General features: G+C 31.5%; 1 protein-coding gene across 1 annotated transcript in view; it reads left to right on the forward strand.

The window, feature by feature from the left end:
• The window catches only part of LOC118198444 (eukaryotic initiation factor 4A-III-like), a 61,928-nt gene that overhangs the window by 28,077 nt on the left and 12,734 nt on the right, over nucleotides 1-21,117 (forward strand). The window contains exons 6-9 of the mRNA XM_085817876.1: nucleotides 6,006-6,147; nucleotides 15,934-16,072; nucleotides 16,938-17,053; nucleotides 19,497-19,604. Of these exons, the coding sequence (XP_085674002.1) occupies nucleotides 6,006-6,147; nucleotides 15,934-16,072; nucleotides 16,938-17,053; nucleotides 19,497-19,604 (505 nt within the window). The remainder of the gene's footprint in view (nucleotides 1-6,005; nucleotides 6,148-15,933; nucleotides 16,073-16,937; nucleotides 17,054-19,496; nucleotides 19,605-21,117) is intronic.

Consider the following 21,117-nt stretch of genomic DNA (forward strand, 5'->3'; position numbering starts at 1 on the left):
AGTTAAAAGTTAAAAGTCTTTAATCCGAACGTCTATAATCCAGAATGATCTATAATCCGGACCTCAGAACTACAAACTTTCTGTGCATGCGTAAACGCATAATACCTTTACGCAAGTGCATATGCATTTACGCATGCGTATTTAATGTATAACGGACAGTATAAGCTAAGCTGAAATATATAATTTCAGCTTAGCAGCTTAATGACTATTTCAGTTAATGTTGCAGATTGCGTTGTTCTTTAATCTTCTAATTGGATGCGGCTTATTATTTTTTGCAGACTGTTAGAGCAATTTTATAAAAGTAAGCTTGAACTTTCAATTATGTGAAAAAGAATTTCCGATTCTGAAGCTGACGAAGGATCTACAAAGCGAAAGCATATTTCAATATCCATCAAACAAAAAGTGGAATTGCTGCAAAAAATGGATAAAAGCATATCCTTTGTTTCTCTAACCATTCCGAAATCTGTTTATCAATTTCACGCTGCTCTGTGGAGGGGGAGGGGGGCTCAATGAACTGGAAGTTGATCTGTCAGCACTATCCTTATCTTCAGGGCAGATGTTTTTATTTTATTTATCTTATAATTCCTTACTTAATGTAGTATTTCATCTTGATGTACTCTGTCTTTGATATGATTTAAATCAAATTCCTCGTCGTTATAAATATCACGAATACACATCAAATAGTTTCTGGTTGCAATTTTCTAATTTCGACTATGCGTAATGAATGCTTTACGCATGCACGCATTGAAAGAAATGTTTAATAAAGTAAACAAATAAATATTAAGCTTTTTTTTTTTTTTTTTTGTAAATTTTGATACCCTTTAGATCATACCTGCTCTTTATTTCATAAATTATGGTTTCATATTTTTAATTTTATAATTTCTGCATGCCATCTTACCAAATTTAAACTGATGATCTATAATCCAGAAAAATTGATAATCCGGAATCGCCGAAGTCCCGACGAGTCTGGATTAGACTTTTGACTGTATTTGGAAAATTACAATTAACATTTTGAGATACATATTTGATATCTTGCATATCCCCACCCCCCTTGAAAGAGGCTTGGCAATAGAGAATGCTTTTTAAAGGGAAGCATTAGCAAAAGCAGGAAAACATAGTTTTGAAAAAAAAAAATCATAAAATTGTGATCTAAATTTTGAATATAACATTTTTGACTAATCACTGCAAATTTTAGAGTTCTGTTGAAATTTTCGGTTTAGTTTAAAAGTTTGCAAGTTCATTTTTCTATTAAAACATTATAAAGACTGTCCTAAATTTTTCACGAAATAATTAGAAAACGTTTACTGTTCTTGAGAATCTTTGCTTGAGTATTGTAATGTAATTTTAAGTCCTTGTCTTGAAAATCTTTTGTAAAAACTATTGTAATCACTATAAGAGCTAAAATTTTCTTATACATATTCATGAAATGCTATTAAAATTAATTATTTACTCATTATAAAAGAAACCACATTTTCTTGCTGTAAAGCAATGTAAAATGTACTTTAGAAATTAATAAGCTTAACGAAATGATAAAATGTAATACAATAACAAAATATCTTTTAATAAAAATTGGAAGATTCTAAAAGCAAATCAGTGTAACTACTTGCTGATGGATGCTTAAATACAATAGCAAATACAAACCTCTTTTCCTTATACAAGGTAACTGGCTTTTAGCATTGTATAAATGTATCAAAGTTATTAATAATGAGTTATGACCATACAATTCTTCAAATTGCATAACTGAAATAAAAATGCAGATATACAAAAGATTCATATTAAGACAGGTATCTTACACATTCAAGTAAGGTTTTACAAATTTTGTGAATAAAATTTTAGATAACCTCACAACAGTAATTTTTTTAAAAAGTCTTCATAAACAACAGTAAAATGACTTATAAAGTTTAGAGTCTTCATAAACGTATTTGTTCAGAAAAGTTTTTTTTTTGGGGGGGGGAGGGCTCTCAAAAAATAATTCAGAATTTTTTAACAATAATTCAAATTTCTAATTTTTACTACAGTAATTTTTAATGACCTTCACTAAACAAAATAATCTTAAAATTCTTTGCTTACTTTATGATATCAAATCATTAAAATTCAAATTTCTAATACCCTAAAATTTTAGTCTTATATCTTCATAAAACTGTGCAACATTTTTTTTAATTCAGTATCATAAAAAAATTACATATTCAGTTAAAAATTACAAGAATTAATTAATAAATTACTTGAAAAAATGTAAATATACGTTATTTGCAAAATAATGAAATTAAGACTACTCAAAAAATTTATGCATACAAAACCTTTTAAAGAATTTATTGAATTATTAAACTTTCATTCTATCAATAATAAATATTTATTTATTTTTTCAAAACAGCAAGATCAAAATAAGTTTAAACAATAATATTTGGTTTGAACTTTAATGTCCTTATTATATTTCTCAATTCTATAGCACTGTTAAATAATTTCACATAATTATATTGAAAGAAAATAGTTATTTAGCTGTGTTATAAATAACATTTTCTGTTTACCATAAATCAAAGCATGAAAGTATGAAGTTGGTGAACATCACTTTTAACTGACGATTGAAAGCACTTTCGTGTATACACTGAGATTTGATGAGCTTGAAATTGATGCTAATATTTGATCTTAAAACATTAAATCAGTGATTATTTTGACAACACTTCCCCCCCCCCTAAATTTCTTAATATTGAGGAGGTGGTTGAAAAATTCGAAACTGAATTAGCTATAAACTACCGTAGTAATTCGAAATTTTATTTTACTGAACGTTAGATCTTTTGGCCTTGCAGCTAAACAGGCACATTTATTTGAATTTTGTTGATAAACTGTAGTGAGGCACAGAGGCTCATTGGGATCAGAACAGGATCGTAGGATTCGGTCGACTCAATAATTGTAATGAATTTCGTAAATAACTTGAGGATTAGATGGTGGCTGTTATGGATAAGATGTTTGCCTGTCATTACTTGGAAAGGTTTTAATGCACATGATGAGATAATGGAAAAGAAAAGCTTTCAGGCATAGCAGTTCATTTCATCACAGAATTTTATTTTTGTAATATAGCAAGCCTTTATGTGTATAAATAGATTCACACATCATTTATGGCCTTGCTATGCACCGCACAATTCTGTAAAGCTTATGCGTTGAAGCATGTACATAATACCTTTATTCATGTGCAAAATACATTTGTGCACGCGAGTTTAATGTATAACAGATGGTATAAGCTAAGCTAAAATGATCTAATTATCTATTTCAGTTAATGTTGCAGATTACATTGTTCCTTAATCTTCTAATTGGATCCGGCTTATTATTTTTTGCAGACTGTTAGAGCAATTTTATAAAAGTAAGCTTGAACTTTCGATTATGTCAAAAAGAATTTCTGATTCTGGAGCTGCCAAAGGATTTACAAAGTGAAAGCATGTTTTGATGTCCATCAAACAAAAAGTGAAATTGCTACAAAAAGTGGATAAAGACATAACCTTTGTTTCTCTAACCATTCCGAAATCTGTTTATCAATTTCACGCTGCTCTACGAGGGAAACAGACGTGGCACTCAATGAACTGGAAGTTGATCTGTCAGCACTATACATATCTTCAGGGCAGATGTTTTTATTTTATTCAGCTTATAATTCCTTACTAAATGTAGTATTTCGTCTTGATGTACTCCGTCTTTGATATGATTTAAATCAAATTCCTCGTCATTTAAAACATCACGAATACACATCAGATAGTTTCTGGTTGCAATTTTCTAATTTCGACTATGCGTAATGTATGCTTTACGCATGCGCGCGTTTAAAGACATGTTTAATAAAGTAAACAAATAAATATTAAGCTTTTTTTTTGTAAATTTTGATACCCTTTAGATCATAATTGCTCTTTATTTCATAAATTACGGTTTCATATTTTTAATTTTATAATTTCTGCATGCCATCTTACCAGATTTAAATTGATGATCTATAATCCATACTCGTAAGGACTTCAGCGATTCTGGATTATCGGTTTTTCCCGGAGGATACGTGTAATAGGAGAGAATGCCAGGCTGCCGTCAATGAAGGCACTTCCAGCAGATAGACGATTTTACGAGGGGTATGGTGATCTGACTGAGAAGGGCGGGTTGTTCCTTATGTCAAATTGCAGCTGATACCCACATGGATGCGAGCACGGTGCATTGGCTATGACGAACATGGTTGGAACAAGGAAATGTGGGAAGAAAGAGGGGGCAGGTGCAGCCAGAGTGACGTCAGCACATATGAATCGACGCATCCGCCGACAAGCTGTGGCGGTCCCGCAAGTCACTTGTGCTGCGATTATGCAGCATGTGCAAGATACCCTGGATATTCCCGTGTCAACCAAAACCATTTCCTGTCGATTGGTTGAACGTGGCCTGCACTCACGGCGTCCATTAAGAAGACTGCCATTGATCTGAACGCATAGACGCCAACGTTTAGAATGGTGCCGGACTGGAGCAGTATGGATGACAGAATAGCAAAACGTCGTGTTCTCAGCTGAGTCACGCTTCTGTTTATCCAGTGACAGTCGCCACATACGTGTGTGGCGTCGACGTGGAGACAGATCTAATCTGGCAATAACTGTGGAATGCCCCACCACGCTACAACATGGCATAATGGTTTGGGGTGCTATTGTCTATGATTCCAGGTCACCTCTAGTTCGTATTCAGGGCACTATGATGGCCCAACTGTACTTGGATAATGCACTGCGACCGGTGGCAATCCTCTACCTTCAGGCGCTGCCTAATGCAATTTTTCAGCAGGATAACGCCTGACCACACAGTGCTCGCATCTGCCAACATGCTCTGCGAGATATACGGATGCTTTCCTGGCCACCGTACTGTCCTGACCTGTCACCAATCGAACATGTGTGGCATGTGATTGGACGCCGTTTGCAGACTCTGCCCCTGCCTCGTTCATGAAACAAACTGTGGCAAATGGTTGAAAGGGAATGGAGAACCATCCCTCAGGACACCATCAGCACTTATTGACTCTATACCTACACGTGTTTCTTCATGCATCGCTGTCCGCGGTGGTCGTACATCCTACTGAGCTGACGCCGTTCTCGCTCTGTATTCTGACTATTATTTTGAAATAAAGATCACTTATTGCTGCTTGTTGTCTCTGTCTTTTTTCCAAATTTCATCACTTTCTGACCACTCCTTCTTGGTGTTGCATTTTCAATGTCGAGCAGTGTATATATAATTTTCTTTTCGCTACTTGCCCGTGAAATCCTGCAGATTGCATTACTCTTCTTACAATTTCTAAATTTTCACATATTCCATATAATTCACAAAGTTCTGCAAAAGGTTTAGGAACATCAGTCTTAGATTCTTTTTAATACTCCTTAGAATAAAGCATTTAATTCCAACAGATAACTTAGATGGTCTTCCAGGTCTTCTTTTATTTTGAATACAATTCTGTTTCTTACAATGCTTAATAATATCAAAAGCTGTAGACTTATTTGAATTAAGTAGATAGGCAATTTTTATAATAAATTCCTCTTTCTTTTGATGCAAATCAGTAACTAATCTATAGGTTTCTAACGATGTTTCCTTTCGTGACCGAGCCGATGAATATTTTCTAAAAAGAAAATTGGAATTATAAAAGGAAATGATTTTTACTTAGCTTCTTTATACAGATAATTCGATAAAATTTCGTTTTTTTATTTATCACAGACGATTTTAATTAGAAATTATCAAAATGTCTGATTAATTTCGTGGTACCTTTTTTTCCCTCCATTTCATCCTAAAACTTTTTTTTTTTTTTTTATTTTTATTTACTGTGTAATATTTTCAGATTTATTTAGTACCAAAAGAGAGCTAAGAAAAATATATATTCAAAGAAAAATATTCCTTATTTTATTTCAAAGCTTTTCTGCATTTTTGTGAGACATTGTATATTTTCTTATTTATTATATGATTTTGATTTTGTATCAGTTTTTTAAACTAAGTAAGCATTAAAGATTTTTTTTTCCTTTTAACAGGTTTAAAAGATCAAATATATAATGTGTACAGATATTTGCCAGCAATCACTCAAGTTGTTTTAATATCTGCTACGTTACCTGATGAGATATGGGAAATGACAAGTAAATTCATGGTTGACCCAATTAAGATTTTAGTGAAGAAGTGAGTATTTCTTTTAATATTATGCTTTTTATCATTAGAAGGATGTTATTTTTTTTTAAACGAATATTTTATCCTCCTCTTTTATTTCTGATGGAGATTTTGCACTGATAAATGCAATATGAAGTCTGAGATTTGAGATCTTGGGGAATTCAGTGATTCTGGATTTCAGAATTTTTGAAGTTTTAGATAATAAGTTTAAATCTAGATAACATTTAGAAATTATAAAATTTAAATTGAAATAATTGTTTAAGAAATAGTGACCTGAAAAAAATTAATGTACAAAAAAGCTCAAAATTCGTTTGTTTATTTAAACATTTTTGGGTACTTTTCCGTTTTGCCGGCGCAAGCGATAAAGTCGCCAATAATGGTACAACCGATGCCAAACTGAATATTCTCGCTGGTAACCTTTTACGCCTCATTTTCAAAACAAGTTGCAGCTTTTTCTTATCAAATTGATTGTTTCTTTCAATGCTGGCATATTATTACATATGGAATTTTTATCTGATAGTTCAGTTTTATGTCTAAGGCCATTTTTGGTAATTAAGTCAATTGGGATGCAATCACAACGCTTACCCGAAGCCGAAAATATAGAAAAGGAAAGTCAAGGGTTCATCAATTCTAATGAGAATGCATTAGTGAAGTTAAGCACTGCAGTTTAACATAATTTCTGAGTAAGCTATTCGTACGCATTGAAATATTTCTTGCATTTAAACTTGTGTTCCAAATTAAGATTTAACTTGAAATTAATGTAGATAATTACTGAGAGCATTATATTTTTCTAGAGTAGTTTATGTGTGATGAGATCGCTTGGTGTCACGTGATATGAACCTGCGAATTAGTGTGTTGAACCATGAAAGCATAGTAAATTCTTAAATTAATGTCTTTTTACAAATTTATTGGCTTTTTATAAAGTTTTAAACGATATTAAAATGTTTATGCCTTCAAAAAGAGAATTCCTAGAACTAAAATTTTTTAAATATTTTTTATGTGTATACTGTTTGTTGTCACCAATAAAGTCTGCTTGGCGAGATTTGCGCCGGTGAAACGGAAAAGTACCCATTTTTGCAATGAATTGCCATTTCTATCATTTTAAACTGTTTCATTTTTTGTGCTAATACTTTCTGTTTAATTTTATTGAGAGATGTAATTTCTTGTTCATTAGCAAAAATCCATTGCTCAAATTCTATAGTTGTCATGTTGGGAATTTCTGCTAAACTGGCAACCAAGATATTTTCATTCTCAAAAACCTCTGTGTCACTTTCTTCCCTGCCAATTTCTGGATTTAAAACCATATGTCGCATTTTACTGTTCATTAGTCGATTCCTGATTGCAGCATTGTCATGGCAACGGAAATTAAAAGATGCAATCTGAAAATTCACTGAATTTTCTGCTGTTAACCTTTGGGCCACAGCTCCATAGAGGCTTTAGTAAAGAAACATTATGCATCGAAAATTCTTAGATAGACAAGTTTTGGTTTACAGCCTATACTTCTACCATGCAAATCAAGAGAATACCACATTCTAATACATAACTTTTTAAAGAATAGTCAAGTTATGTTATTAATATATTTTTTTGTATTCATGTAAAGCTAACATGCTTGTATTAAAGTAAATAAATACAACATCCTCCCACCTTTAGATAATATTGGATTGGCAAGAAAGTAATTTTGGTTTGCACTGATTGATAGTGGTATGTTCATTTTGTTATTCTTCTGTCAATCTTGTAATTTTTTTTCTTTAGAGATGTGGCAGCTAACACTTTTAAGTTGCTGCGGAAACTAATTCCATGTATTTTTGTGTACAGTTGTTAGTTCATGGTCGATTTTAACATGGGCTGCAAAAATAAACATTTTTATCATATTTCACTTTTTTATTTTCATAACGGCAAGAGATATGGGAAGTTTGTGGTGTTGATTAATTAACAGAATGCATGTGTCAGAATTGGTTTAAAAAATTTCATTCAGAAGTTTTTTCCACTTGAAGATGACCAACGTTCTGGCTGACCTTCTGAAGTTGATGATGACAAAATTAAAGCCATAATTGAATTGAATCATAATGTAATTGTATGACAGATTGCCATAAAGTTTAAATGTATCACACACAACAATTGAAACCACATAAAATATCTTGGATTCATTAAAAAGCTCAGTATTTAAGTTCTGCATGAAATGAAAGAAATTCACATAACGTAATGTAGTTTACCCCTTTTTGAATTAAAATATCACTGGTGACAAAAAATAGATCATGTGCAATAAATTAATCAAATTAATCATAATCCAAGCATGATGAATCAACACAAATCATATCAAAAGCTGAATTGTATCAGAAAAAGATTCTGACAGTTTGGCGGGCTTACAAAGGTGTGTATTTTGAGTTGCTTCCTAGCAATCAAATGATCAAATCAGATGTTTATTTCCTACTTACAAAATTGGAGGAAGTAATCAAAAAGAAAAGGCCAGAATTAGCAAATCACAAAGTGATCATGTTCCACCACGACAATGCGAGGCCCCAAATATCTTTAGCATGGAGTGGTTTGTATGAAATTGTGGCAGAAGCTTAAATTATCAGAAGTTGTACCCATGCTGGGTACAAAAATGCTGACTGAGGGGCACAAAACCAGTGGTTGACACATCAGGTAGCAGATTTCTGTGCGGATGGAATTCAGAACCTAATTGTATGATTTGACAAATGCCTCAGTGTTGGTAGTAATTAAGGTTAAAAACAGATTAAGGTACAAGCTTCTGCATAAAAATTAAACTACAAAAGAAAAAATTCACTTTTTTTTTAAATATCTAAGTGGTACTTACTTAAAAAGCACACCTCATATTTGATAACTTAATGTCTTCTCCAGGAGAAATTTCGTGTCCATCCTTCCTGACTGGACTTGTTGCAGGTCTGCAGTTGATCACACAATCAAAGGAACATGCTTTTTTACAACAAATGAGACATTTTAAAAACATGCAACACTTTCTAACTGAATGACCAGGAACACGGCAGGCAAAACAGCATTTCTTATCCTTTACTATCTTGTTCCTTTCTTCTAGTATTGGTTTTTGAGCATTAAAACAGTCAGCATCAGCTTCACAAAGTATGCATCTTGGTTTCATTCTTTCAGGTTCTTCTGTGGCTGTCTCTTTGAGGTTCCAAATTATTAGTCCAAAGGGGCTTTGTCCCTGAAAGATTATTGTTTTTGTTTTACGATTTTGCCTTGGTTCACTATAAATGTCCATTTCACTTTTCAAACTGTTACCATCAAATGCTAGACTCCTATAGTTATATTTGAAGAAATTAAATAATGAAAAATCTGCATAAATGTATGTATATTTCTCACATTGTGATAATACAACGGTACATAGAACCATCGAATTTTGAATGGCATAATCCTGCTGCAAATATGATCATGTAAAAGCTCAAATTTGAAATTTGTTTTATTATCGTTTTCATATTTTGTAAAACTTAAACGAATTTTTGATTAACAAACTCAAGGATTTCAAAGTGAGCAGTGGCAATGTTGTACAGAAAAAAACATTTTTATCTGCAGTGCAGGAGACTCTGTATTGGAAATTCTAAAGATATGCTCAATTTAAAACTATTTTGCGATATTGCTCTTGAACTGAATTTTATGGTTCAAGTGCGAACAACGTGATATTTAGTAAATAAAGGTAACAGACAAAATATTTTAAAAAATGCCCCTTTGGACGTAATTTAAAATCTATAACCTGTCAGAATTTATTTTTTATTTTTTTATTTATGTCGTTTCTAGGCATCTTCGTATCTTCATATTTAGTTAAACCAAAATCTGACATTGTCGAAGATATTCTCTCTTTACTTCGCCCTTGAGGAATGGCATTAAGTTGTTCACACATTCCTTCGCATCCTTTATAAAATTGGAAAAAGGGCTTTTATTTCAAGCTTGCTTTAAAAAATCCTCATCAAAGCATGGTTCCACTATTGGGTAAAGAATAGATGCACATTTCTCTGTTGAAATTCCCACTGTTTTAGGAGCTCACAAAGAACTCTTAATTTGAGGGATATCAATGGTAATTTTTGGTTGGATTGTACAGAGGTTATTCATTTCAATATTTTCAACATACTTCCATCAGCATGTCTTCTGTATTGAAATGAACCTTTAAATTATCTATGTCCTTTACATAATTCAATCTGTTTGGTAGAAAACTTTTCACTATTTCTCTTAATCTGCAACCAATGACAGTTGCTTGAACTAAATATTAGAATTTGTTTTCGGGAGCAATATCATCATCTTTATGAATATTTTCAAATGGCTTTTTTAAGTTGTCACCAAACTGTAATTTTGGGAAAATAAAACTTTTTTTGGAGGGGGGGGACTACTAGATTCTAAAATATACTGAGAATTTGTACCTGATTTTGAGCTTGAGTTTTTATTTTCACAAATTCCACTTCATTGTTAAATTTTCTGTAACTCAAATACTTGTTCTTGCTTCTTTTACTCTGATTCTAATTCTTGAGCTTAGATTTTTGTTGATAGTGGCACTACTTCACCAATTTTTTTTATTTTATTTTTTTTTTTTTTTTCTTCTTCCCAGAAGTTTTAGATCTTCTTTCTCAGCATATTTCACTGATATAAACATCATTTAAACCTTAATTTATAGATGTTGGTTAACTTTACAAAGGCCTACAAAAGGACACCATGTGAAAGATACAATCCAAAAATTCACTGTTTCTGCCATTACCATGTGAAAGATGCAATCCAAAAATTCAGTGAAGTTTCTGCCATTACCATGTGAAGGATGCAATCCAAAAATTCAGTGAAGTTTCTGCCATTAAACTATTTACCTTTGATTCCCAGGCTTCACAAAGGCTTTAATAAAGAAACATTATGCATCAAAGATTCTTAAATAAGGACATTTTTATTTACAGCACATAATTTTACCCGGCAAGTCAAGAGAATCTCATATTCTAATATGTAACTTTTAAAGAATATTCTTTTTAGAACAACAATAAACTGGAATTAAATATTGTTGCCACTCATCAGTTGTGTTAATAAACTATTGTTTGAATTTATGTAAAGCTAACAAGCTTATATTAAAATACTATATAAATAAATACTTCACGAGCAGATGATAACAGAAATACTGTTATATCATCTTCATTTGTCATATATCATTAATTTGAAAATTTCTCATTCTATGCATTCAAAATCTATGCCAAAATGATATTGTTCTTTTGTCTAATTTTGAAATCGCACTTCCTTGTGCCTGAATTGCGCCATCCCCGTTTTCTCTCACCAAGGCCATTATGAAATGTTACCAGATATGCTTTTCTTTTTGCAGATCCAGAATTAGAAATTCTTTTTGACATAATCAGAATTTAAAACTTTAATTTTGATAAGATCACTGTAATAATAATAGCCTTTAAAAAATAAGAAGCTGACTAGTATGAAAAATTAAGGAACGCCAATGTTTGCTATGTTCTTTGGAAATCTTAATTCTTCTTTCTTCCTGGCTTTTATGTCAACAAAAGAAAACTAGTATTAGCATCATCCCTCTCCTAACAAACATGCCTTGAAGCTTCACTTATTGTTTATATCCAGACAGAAAAATGTTAACTCTCCTTCCTCTACAACTACTCAAGGTCCAAAAGCATGGCTATTCCTAATGCCAATCAGTATATTATCATTATCCCATTTTGATTCTTTAGTCTGCGGGTGTCTGAAAGAGATATGCAGAAGTCTCAATTAATCAGAGGAAAATTTGCTTTTATGGAACATCTGTCCCCCCCTTTCTCTCTCTAGTACTGTAATCTTCATTCTCACCACACAGAAGGTATAGCTGTTACAGAAGCTTACTGCAGTATTGAGGGTCCTAGGTTTGAATCCCAAAGAAGGCATGGTTGTAACTGTCCGTCCCTTCATAGGAGGTACCATAATACTTGTCTAAAGATAATATCCCATTTTTCTTGCATTGTTTTTATAATGAAAGGATGAAAATTTATGTCAAGCTGAATAACCCATTATATTCACTCTTTTTAGGTATAGTTGATGGTTTTAAGGCAGTTGCTTCATTGATGAATAAAGTTGAAATGTGTTGTTTTAAAATTCAGTTAACTTAATCTGCTATTAAAATTTTTCTTGTTCTCTTCCAGTTTCATTTGAGTGTACTTTATTTTATGAAATTTATTTTTAAAAATACTTTCATATTTTGGCTAGTCCCCCTTTTGCTGTATGTATATTTTGGTTTCCTTGTGTGTTGGTGTTAAATATTATAATGTTGAACATTAATAGTTTGTCCCAGATTTGACTTCCATCAAGTAGGCTGGCAGCACGGAGTTATTCCCTAATGTGTAATTTGAATATAAAGCAATTTCCCCTTAGAATGTCTTCTTTAACCCTCTCGCTGCACATCCCTCGATTTCCACAGGCAATGTAGAAGTAGCAAAATTTGCGCAATGTGGGCTAACAGATGGTGTTACTTGTCCACATTTCTGCCAAATATACAATAATACATAATGTAGCATTTTGTGTGCACTTTTCAAAGCTCAAAGATGTCTGGCAGAAAGCGTTTAGCGAAACTGATGAGAATAACTCGGATTCCTCTGCAGGTAGTGATTAATCTGAAAATTTAGTTTCTCTTGAAAATGTTCAACAGTGGTGTAAAATTGATATGCAAAATATTGCATTACGCAAATATTTTCATTAGTATATATGTTTTACCTTTGTATTTTATAAAATAAATCATAATTTAACCAATATGAATTTTCAAAATTTTCCTTTTGTATCATTATTCTTCAATTTCAGTATTCTGACAACCTTTTTCTATGATCTAATTCTATATTGAAAAAGAACTCTTTTACAAAAATTTTTTGTATATTCTAACTCTAATGTATATGTAGATTTGAAATATGTAATAAAAAATTACGCAATTTTTGAACCTATTTTGATAAAAAAAAAAAAAAAAAAAAAAGTACGCAGTGAGAGGGTTAAAGGTATGCTCAGAAAGCAAATAACCTATTCTGAGTTTCTGTATACCTATAACTACAATCAGCAGTCATTTTGACCGCTTGTTTCAAATAGAAGAAAAGGCTCACTTTTCCCTTATACAGTTAAAAGTTGTTAATCCGGACTCGTCGGGACTTCGATTCCGGATTATAGATCGTCAGTTTAAATATGGTAAGATTGCATGCATAAATTATAAAATTAATAATATGAAACTGTAATTTATGAAATAAAGAGCAATTATGATTTAAAGGGTATCAAAATTTACAAAAAGAAAAAGCTAAATATTTATTTGTTTACTTTATTAAACATTTCTTTCAATGTAAGTTGTTTAAGTTGCTTCGTTTCATGTGATAATACTTTCTCTTTAATTCTATTAAACAGACATAATTTCTTGTTTAGTTACAATGTTCCGCTGTTCAAGTCCTATAATTGCTGTGTCGAGAATACCGACTAATTTGTCAATCGAAATTTTTTCGTTTTTAATAACCTCTGGGTCACTTTCTTCACTATCTGAAGCGAATTATAATGACGAGGAACTTGATTTAAATCATATCAAAGACGGAGTACATCGAGATGAAATACTACATTTAGTAAGAAATTATAAGCCAAATAAAATAAAAGCATCTGCCCTGAAGATACGGATAGTGTTGACAGATCAACTTCCAATTCATTGCGCGCCGCACCGTGAAATTGATAAACAGATTTTAGAACAGACTTTCACTTTGTAGATCCTTTATATATTAGTAAATATATATCGAAAATTCTATTTGACATAATCGAAAGTTCAAGCTTACTTTTATAAAATTGCTCTAACAGTCTGCAAAAAATAATAAGCCGGATCCAATTCAAAGATTAAGGAACAACGCAATCTGCAACATTAACTGAATTAGATAATTTTAGCTTAGCTTATACCGTCCATTACACATTAAACGCGCATGCACACACACATATTCGCAGCCGTAAAGGTCTTTGGCGCACTCATAAACGCCTATGCGCATGTGTGAACGCGACGCATGCGCAGAACGTTTGTAGCTTTGAGGTCCGGATTATGGGTGTCCGAATTAACGACTTTTGACTGTATTATGTAAAAGTAATGCTTATAATGATAGATTTTGCTTGTTTAATAAGTAAATTGAGTAAATAATGAAACCAAAAGATAATTTAATGTAATGACTAACAAAATAAAATGAATAAATATATTAATCAAAGGATAATTTAATATGGCAAAGAGCTAAAAGAGGAAACATATGGATTAATTTTCAATCTTTGGGATCTAGTTAATTTCTAGTCGAAGATCAAATATGTTATAATTTTTAGAAATTTGTCCCTAGCCTTTGTCTCAGTGAAAAATGCCAGGCCCCAAGATTTTAATGATAAACTTAAAATAGAAAGACCTTTTGCAGCAAAAGCTTTATACACATAAAACAGTGAAATGAAAGTGTCTAATTCATCGAATGCCAAACTCGTATTCTGAGATTTATTATGTATCTCTTCTTCAGCACACTGCTGAATGTGACGCAATATTTTTCATTGATAAACAGTCTCCATAGACTACTCGAATTACCATCAACTATTTTTCTCTTTGCATATAAAGCTGGCCCAACTACTTCTCGTAAGACATTCTGCACAGGACATCTCCCTGTACCACTTGTCGAAATATTTCCTATTTTCCAAACTGAACCATGCTTTTAAACTTTGGATACATCTTCCTCACTCTCGAGTTCTGTTTTGTTGCCTGTTTTCTCGAGTTTGACTACTGCTGTTGATTTCACTTCTGGAAACTATGCTAGTGGAAGGCAATATAATATTTGCTTAATCTAAATTTTTACTTTCTGTTTCGTGAATAGGTTCTCTGTCAGACGAATAGGATTTACTTGTTTCAGTAGGAACAAACCAGTCCTCGTTTTAGTATGTAATTCTTCACCAGGTTCAGTTTCCAAAGCAGAATTATCATCAGAAAGACTTTCAAAACTTTCAGCATCTCTTCATTAGATATTTTCTACCAATGCTTCTATGCGACATCATAAATTGATCAGAACAACAAAACTATCCAAATGAATTAAAGTACATTTATGTCTACTGAAAAATAACCTTTCTAACACAAGGGAAATGAGCAGACACGTAGCACGCAAATTTCCCAATCAGGTGTTTTCATTCTCCCTTCTCCCCTCCATACTCACTTCTGTGAAATATGAAAGCTTCCTTACCAAAAATACACTTGTTTTTCTATCAGCAAAACAGAAATAGCTAAAAAAGTCATAAAAATAATGAGAAATATATAATTTTCTGGATATGGTCAAAATGACCGACACCCATAATTCTAGGTATAAAGAATAATATTGGCAAAAATAATTTAAAATGAGCCAAAAAATATGTAATATTTGCAAGTTGTTAAGAACTTGTTGCAAGTTTTTGCAAATGTTATATCATGTAATATTCGCAAAAAATATCATGTAATATTCATAAATCAAAAAATATCAAAGTTATAAATAAAGAATTAAAACAGTTATGTTCAATTAAAATGGAGATACAGTCAAATTGACTGTTGCTGTAATTCTAGTGTTAATCAATCAATCAGTAACTTTTCACACAAGCTAAATGCTATGCATATATATTTGTGAAAAGATGCCATATAATATTTTAAAGCCATTGTAAGTTAAGCATTTACTGTAAAAGCTTAGATTTCTTTCTTTTGTCAGCTTATCGCATGTTTATCACCATACTTTATTTTAATTTTATTTTGTATTTAACCTGAAAATCCAGCTGTGAAATATTTTTTCATATTAAAAATGTATTAAAATTCCTCTTTAGAGATGAAATGACACTAGAAGGTATCAAGCAGTTTTTCGTTTTAGTTGAAAAAGAAGAATGGAAATTGGATACTCTGTTGGATTTGTATGAAAGAATGACTATTAGACAAGCTGTAATATTTTGTAATACAAAAAGGAAGGTATGTATAGATTTTATTATTATTATTATTTTGATTAATTGAGAACTCTTAGAATAAGTAAGTTATTAAAAATTCCTTTTTACATATCTGAAATTATATTCGCATTCATTCCATGCTCTCATTTATAAATCTTAGTTTTTTAAAATATTGAAATATTTGTTATTTTCATGGCATAAATTTTTATCATCTGTTTCCAAAAATATAGCTTCATGGGCCTTGTTATTATTGAACTATTATTAATATAAATAGAACTATTAATGTAATAAACTTAATAAAAGTGTTTTTTCCCTCTTTGTTATGTTGTTGTTGCCAATTAGAAAATAAAGATGTGTTGTGTTATTTCTGTTTAAAATACAACAGCTGATTTAGTATTTTGACTCTCCAAGCACTTTGAATTTAGATCTGAAATTTTAGAGTTCCCCAGAATGTCATCAATAAATTGTGTGTGTGTTTCTTGATTTTAATTCCGAAATGATCTTCTCACTTTGTACCTTGATTCCTTTGCTTCCAGTATACATTCAACCAGAAATCAGACACATCAGGAGCTAGCAGAAATGTTTTGTGTGTAGCAAATTTGAAAGCTATACTTCTATATAGAATTTTATGTTCATAATCTTTGGAGGGTTAAAGTGAAAGAATATCCATGTGACATTAACTGATGCATTCTTCTTAATGGAAATAATAATTAATTGTAAGCCTCTAGATTATTTTCTTTATTAGAAATAAATGGGCTCCTTCTTGTGTATAATAAGCAGTGATGATGATGATAAGTAATATATGTCATATCAGTTTTATCTCTAGTGTACGTTTTAATATCAGAAATGTGATTTCTATGATTTATGTGAATTTATTCCTGGTATATTAGGTTGATTGGCTGACAAAAAAAATGAAGGAAGCTGATTTTACTGTTTCATCAATGCATGGTGATATGCCTCACAAAATGAGGGAGGCTATCATGAATCAATTTCGTTCAGCACAAACGTAAGTAGATCTTAATTAAAAATTAATGTTAATATTTTAATTATCAGTATCTTTCAAAGTCAGTTTAAGAAATGCTTTCCTTATGTAGATTTTCTTCTTTTGTATAATATTTTACCATTTTAATCCAAAGGTCATAAAAATTATTTCTGCATTGAATAATATATATATATCAGTTATATTGCAAGAAGCGTGTAGGAGCTCAGTTTTCAGTTGTAATTGTCTTCTACAGAGTTTTATATGCATGTTTCTTATGACAGGATGTCTTTGAGTGGCTACACTGACACTGAAAGCATACTAAAGGGTTTGGTTTGTAAGGTCTTATGGGGCAGAGTAAGTATCCAGCCTTTACAGCAGATCAGACAAATGAAAAGTCAGGTTCACGTACTTCATATTGATCAGCTGAGTTTGTTTGCACATCTTGATGTGCTTAATAGCACGAACATTTCAGTCAAACGACTTAGGTACTTCTCTCTGAAACTTCAACTTCTCTTCTGAAACAAAGACATGGTCAGTCTCTGAAGGTAACACCTGGACAATAATTTAGTGTTTTATATTCTAGTATATTTATATCAAATTGCCCAAGCTTTTTTAATTCTGGGAAGATACATTTTATAGAAGAAAATGTAATGGTGAACTGATATATAGATAAGGACAGTGCTGCTTAGAAAGGTTTATAATTGAAGATTCCAGTGTAAAATAAAAGAAGATAGCTAGAACCAAGATAACAAGTATTAAAATTTTTTAGAACAAAATGTACAAATTTGAATACAAAAACTATAGAGTAACCAGTTTATGTTTACAAATAATCAAATATTAATGCTGCAATTTAATTACAGTGGCAGCTCATGAGCATAAAATAAATTATAGTGTTTTCTTTAGAATAAATTAGTTAATGGTATTACCTTTGGAATAAAAACTAAATTGTTTTATTGCTGGCTAAATGAATAATGTATTCCTAAAATCATGATTTCTGTTAGGATAATGTAATTTAACATGCTGACTTACACTGCAGATTTCAGGATTCTAGTCTCAGATGCCAGTTTAAGTTATTCATATTTTAGTATGATTATGGTAGTATAGAATAATCACCAAATAACACACAGATTATGTGTTCTAGGGAAACAAATTTTGCGAATTATCAGATATTTGGCATTTGTAACAGAATATTCTTCACAGAAGCCAGTTGCAGATTATTTCCTACATGAAAATTAAAAGCACTTTCTTGCATTTGGTGCCCTGCATAGAAAGCCAACCATGAGTTTATCTCATAATTTGCAGTCACTGTGTTAATACACATATCAAGTGCTGTAAACATCATCCTTGGCAAAAAAACAACTGAAAATGTGTTGCCTTCCAAACATTAAACTTACCAAATTAATTCCAGATTTCTCCATTAAATATGAATAAAATTTTCATAAATACGGTAATAAAAAAATAATATTTAGTTCTGAATTAGATACTTTCCCAGAGTGTGCATCACAGTGCAAATACAGGTAGGGGTTAACTCCTGTCCTCCAGTTTGGACAATTAAAATGTGCAATGTTTATGATTTCCAAACTGATTTCATGCACATGAAAAATCAGTGTATGTAATAATTTTTATAATAGATTGAGGATTTGTCCTTCATTTCTTCTTTAGAAGGATGAGTATAGTCATTTAAAAAATGACACGTAAGGAGTGCACAGTTTCAATTTGTGTCTGTCACAGATTTTATGCTTTTTTTTTATGCAAATATTATATAAAAAGTTTCTTTTCAATGTGTGATTCAAATGACACTGAAACTAACATTTGCATTCTTCAGACTCAGATTCGGAAACTCGCACGTTTCAAGATTATTTTGTTTTTTGTATTAAGTTCAGCATTTGTTTATTATTTAGCTTTAAAATTAATATTCTGTTCTGTTGATTGTACATGTATTCTTACTGTAATTAAAAGATTTTGAAATCTAAAATGTGACTGATTCATTAATTATTCAGACATGTATATTAAAAAGTATATTTTATTTCATTTAGTTTTGGAGGAAGGGTCAGAGTAATCATATTTTAATCCTTTTATTGATATAATACACAAAAATTAAGGAAGCAAAATGTTTCCCATTTTTAGTGCATTTTCTGAATGTATCCTGTTTAAGGGTTAAATTATCTGAAATTTATTTGCTGCAATAGATTTGAAGCTTTGATGATTGAAAATGAAACTTACAGACTTTAAAAATTTGACTTTAAGCATTTCTTTATTTAAACTTAACTTTAATCTAGTCTTAGATTTATTTGATTTTGTTAAAAATGCTATTTGAGAGATACTCCCCTCAAAATGCATGAAGTTTTCATTCAAAGTTAAGAATTTTATGAAGTTTTAAATAGGAGTATATTTCTTTAGTTTCATGTCATTTAAATTATGCTTATTTTGTAAAATTCTGAATGTTTTATGTAATTTTGTTTTCCAGGAGAGTTTTGATAGCTACTGATATTTGGGCAAGAGGATTAGATGTGCAACAAGTTTCTCTGGTCATAAATTATGATGTACCCACTAACAAAGAATCATATATACATAGGTAAATGCTATTTGATATTTTAATTCAGTGTCTAAATTGATAAAATCGCAAAGTGTTAAATTATAACAGTCTTCTCCTTTTTTGCTTGTACATGGGACATGTACCAAATTGAATTTCATTATAGAGCTCCTTTTATTATTGTATATGTAACATGGAGTTTATTTAACATTTTGCATTAATGTGTAACATTCCTATGAAAGCAGATTACCATTAATAGTATTAACAGAAATCAAATTAGCATGCTTTTTGATTGCTTCATTTTGGGATATTCTGTACTTATAAAATTTAATATTGTTACAAAATGCCTAGTCATGGTAAGACAGCTTCTCTGCAAGGCAGGTTTAGGGCTGCCGGAAAATGACAAAAGAAGGTAGGATTGCCATATTTGGTGTGAAATCACCCATTTGGCAACAAAATTTGTATTGTGCCATAGATAGATGGAGAACATTTTAAAACGAATTCTTACCATTTTGGCTCAGAATGTTTACAAAGGCAGGCCAAAAGTTATATAAACCCTGCTTGTACATGGAATAGCAGTGTATTGCGAGATTTATCGTGAAGAGTATCTTGAGTATGTTGAGCTCTGAGAGTGGTTGACCGAGTCGGGAGCTGTATTTAGTGTTTTGCTGTGAAGCTGTCTTCATCGTTATAGCCTGATAGCCAGAAGGCTGTGTTGCTGACTGTTTCAGCGTGTTTATGGTAGTTTTTGATGATTGTAAATGTTAACTTTTTTTTGAAATGCTGGCAAATAAATTGGGTTTTTGATTCTTTATCAAGTGATGTCATCAATCACTCCAAATCCACGAACCCGTAAAACGCAACAACTAGTGTCAGAAGTGGGGGTTTTGAGTGAATGCTAGTGACCCGCCTACAGGAAAAAGTCCATGGCAGAGGAAATGAAGTTGATGGGCATCTTAGTTGATGGACAGTAGTGAAGTGTCTGAGAACGATGAAGAAATGAGGGATGAAACATCTAACGGGATTAAAGAAGAAGAAAACATGAAGAAATAAAAGACAGAAAAGAAGCTTTTGAAGTGCCTGAAGTTGAAGTAGAAGAAAGTAAAAATGTGACTGTTAAGTTGGTAGAAACTGATAGTGGAGTTACGAAGGTGTTTTAGTATGGCAAGAAAATACACTTGACTTTACAAACTAAGGGTGTGTCTCATAATAAAAGTTGTAAAGGCACTAACTTGATTTTAAACAAAGATACTTCTATTTGTAAAGAATCAGATTCCATTCATAACTCTAATTCAAAATTTAGAACTGGTTCCCAAGTAATAAAGGGAAATATACCGAGGTGAACTGTACACATGATGTGAATAAACTATGGAGTGGTGAGCAAACTGTTTCAGATCTTCCTGTGGATGAAAAATCTGAAAGGGCTGAAGTTTTAGATTGTGATATGTAAAATGGAAATGCATCTGAGAATTGCAGTGAAAAAGTAATTAGCTTATGTATAACTTAATGAAAAGCCTGAGTCTGAAATTCAATCTCAACTTTAATTTATGAAATT

The sequence above is a fragment of the Stegodyphus dumicola genome, chromosome 1, assembly GCF_044657685.1.
Source record: "Stegodyphus dumicola isolate Sdum_Otavi_A_Nest chromosome 1, ASM4465768v1".
Lineage (NCBI taxonomy): Eukaryota > Metazoa > Arthropoda > Arachnida > Araneae > Eresidae > Stegodyphus > Stegodyphus dumicola.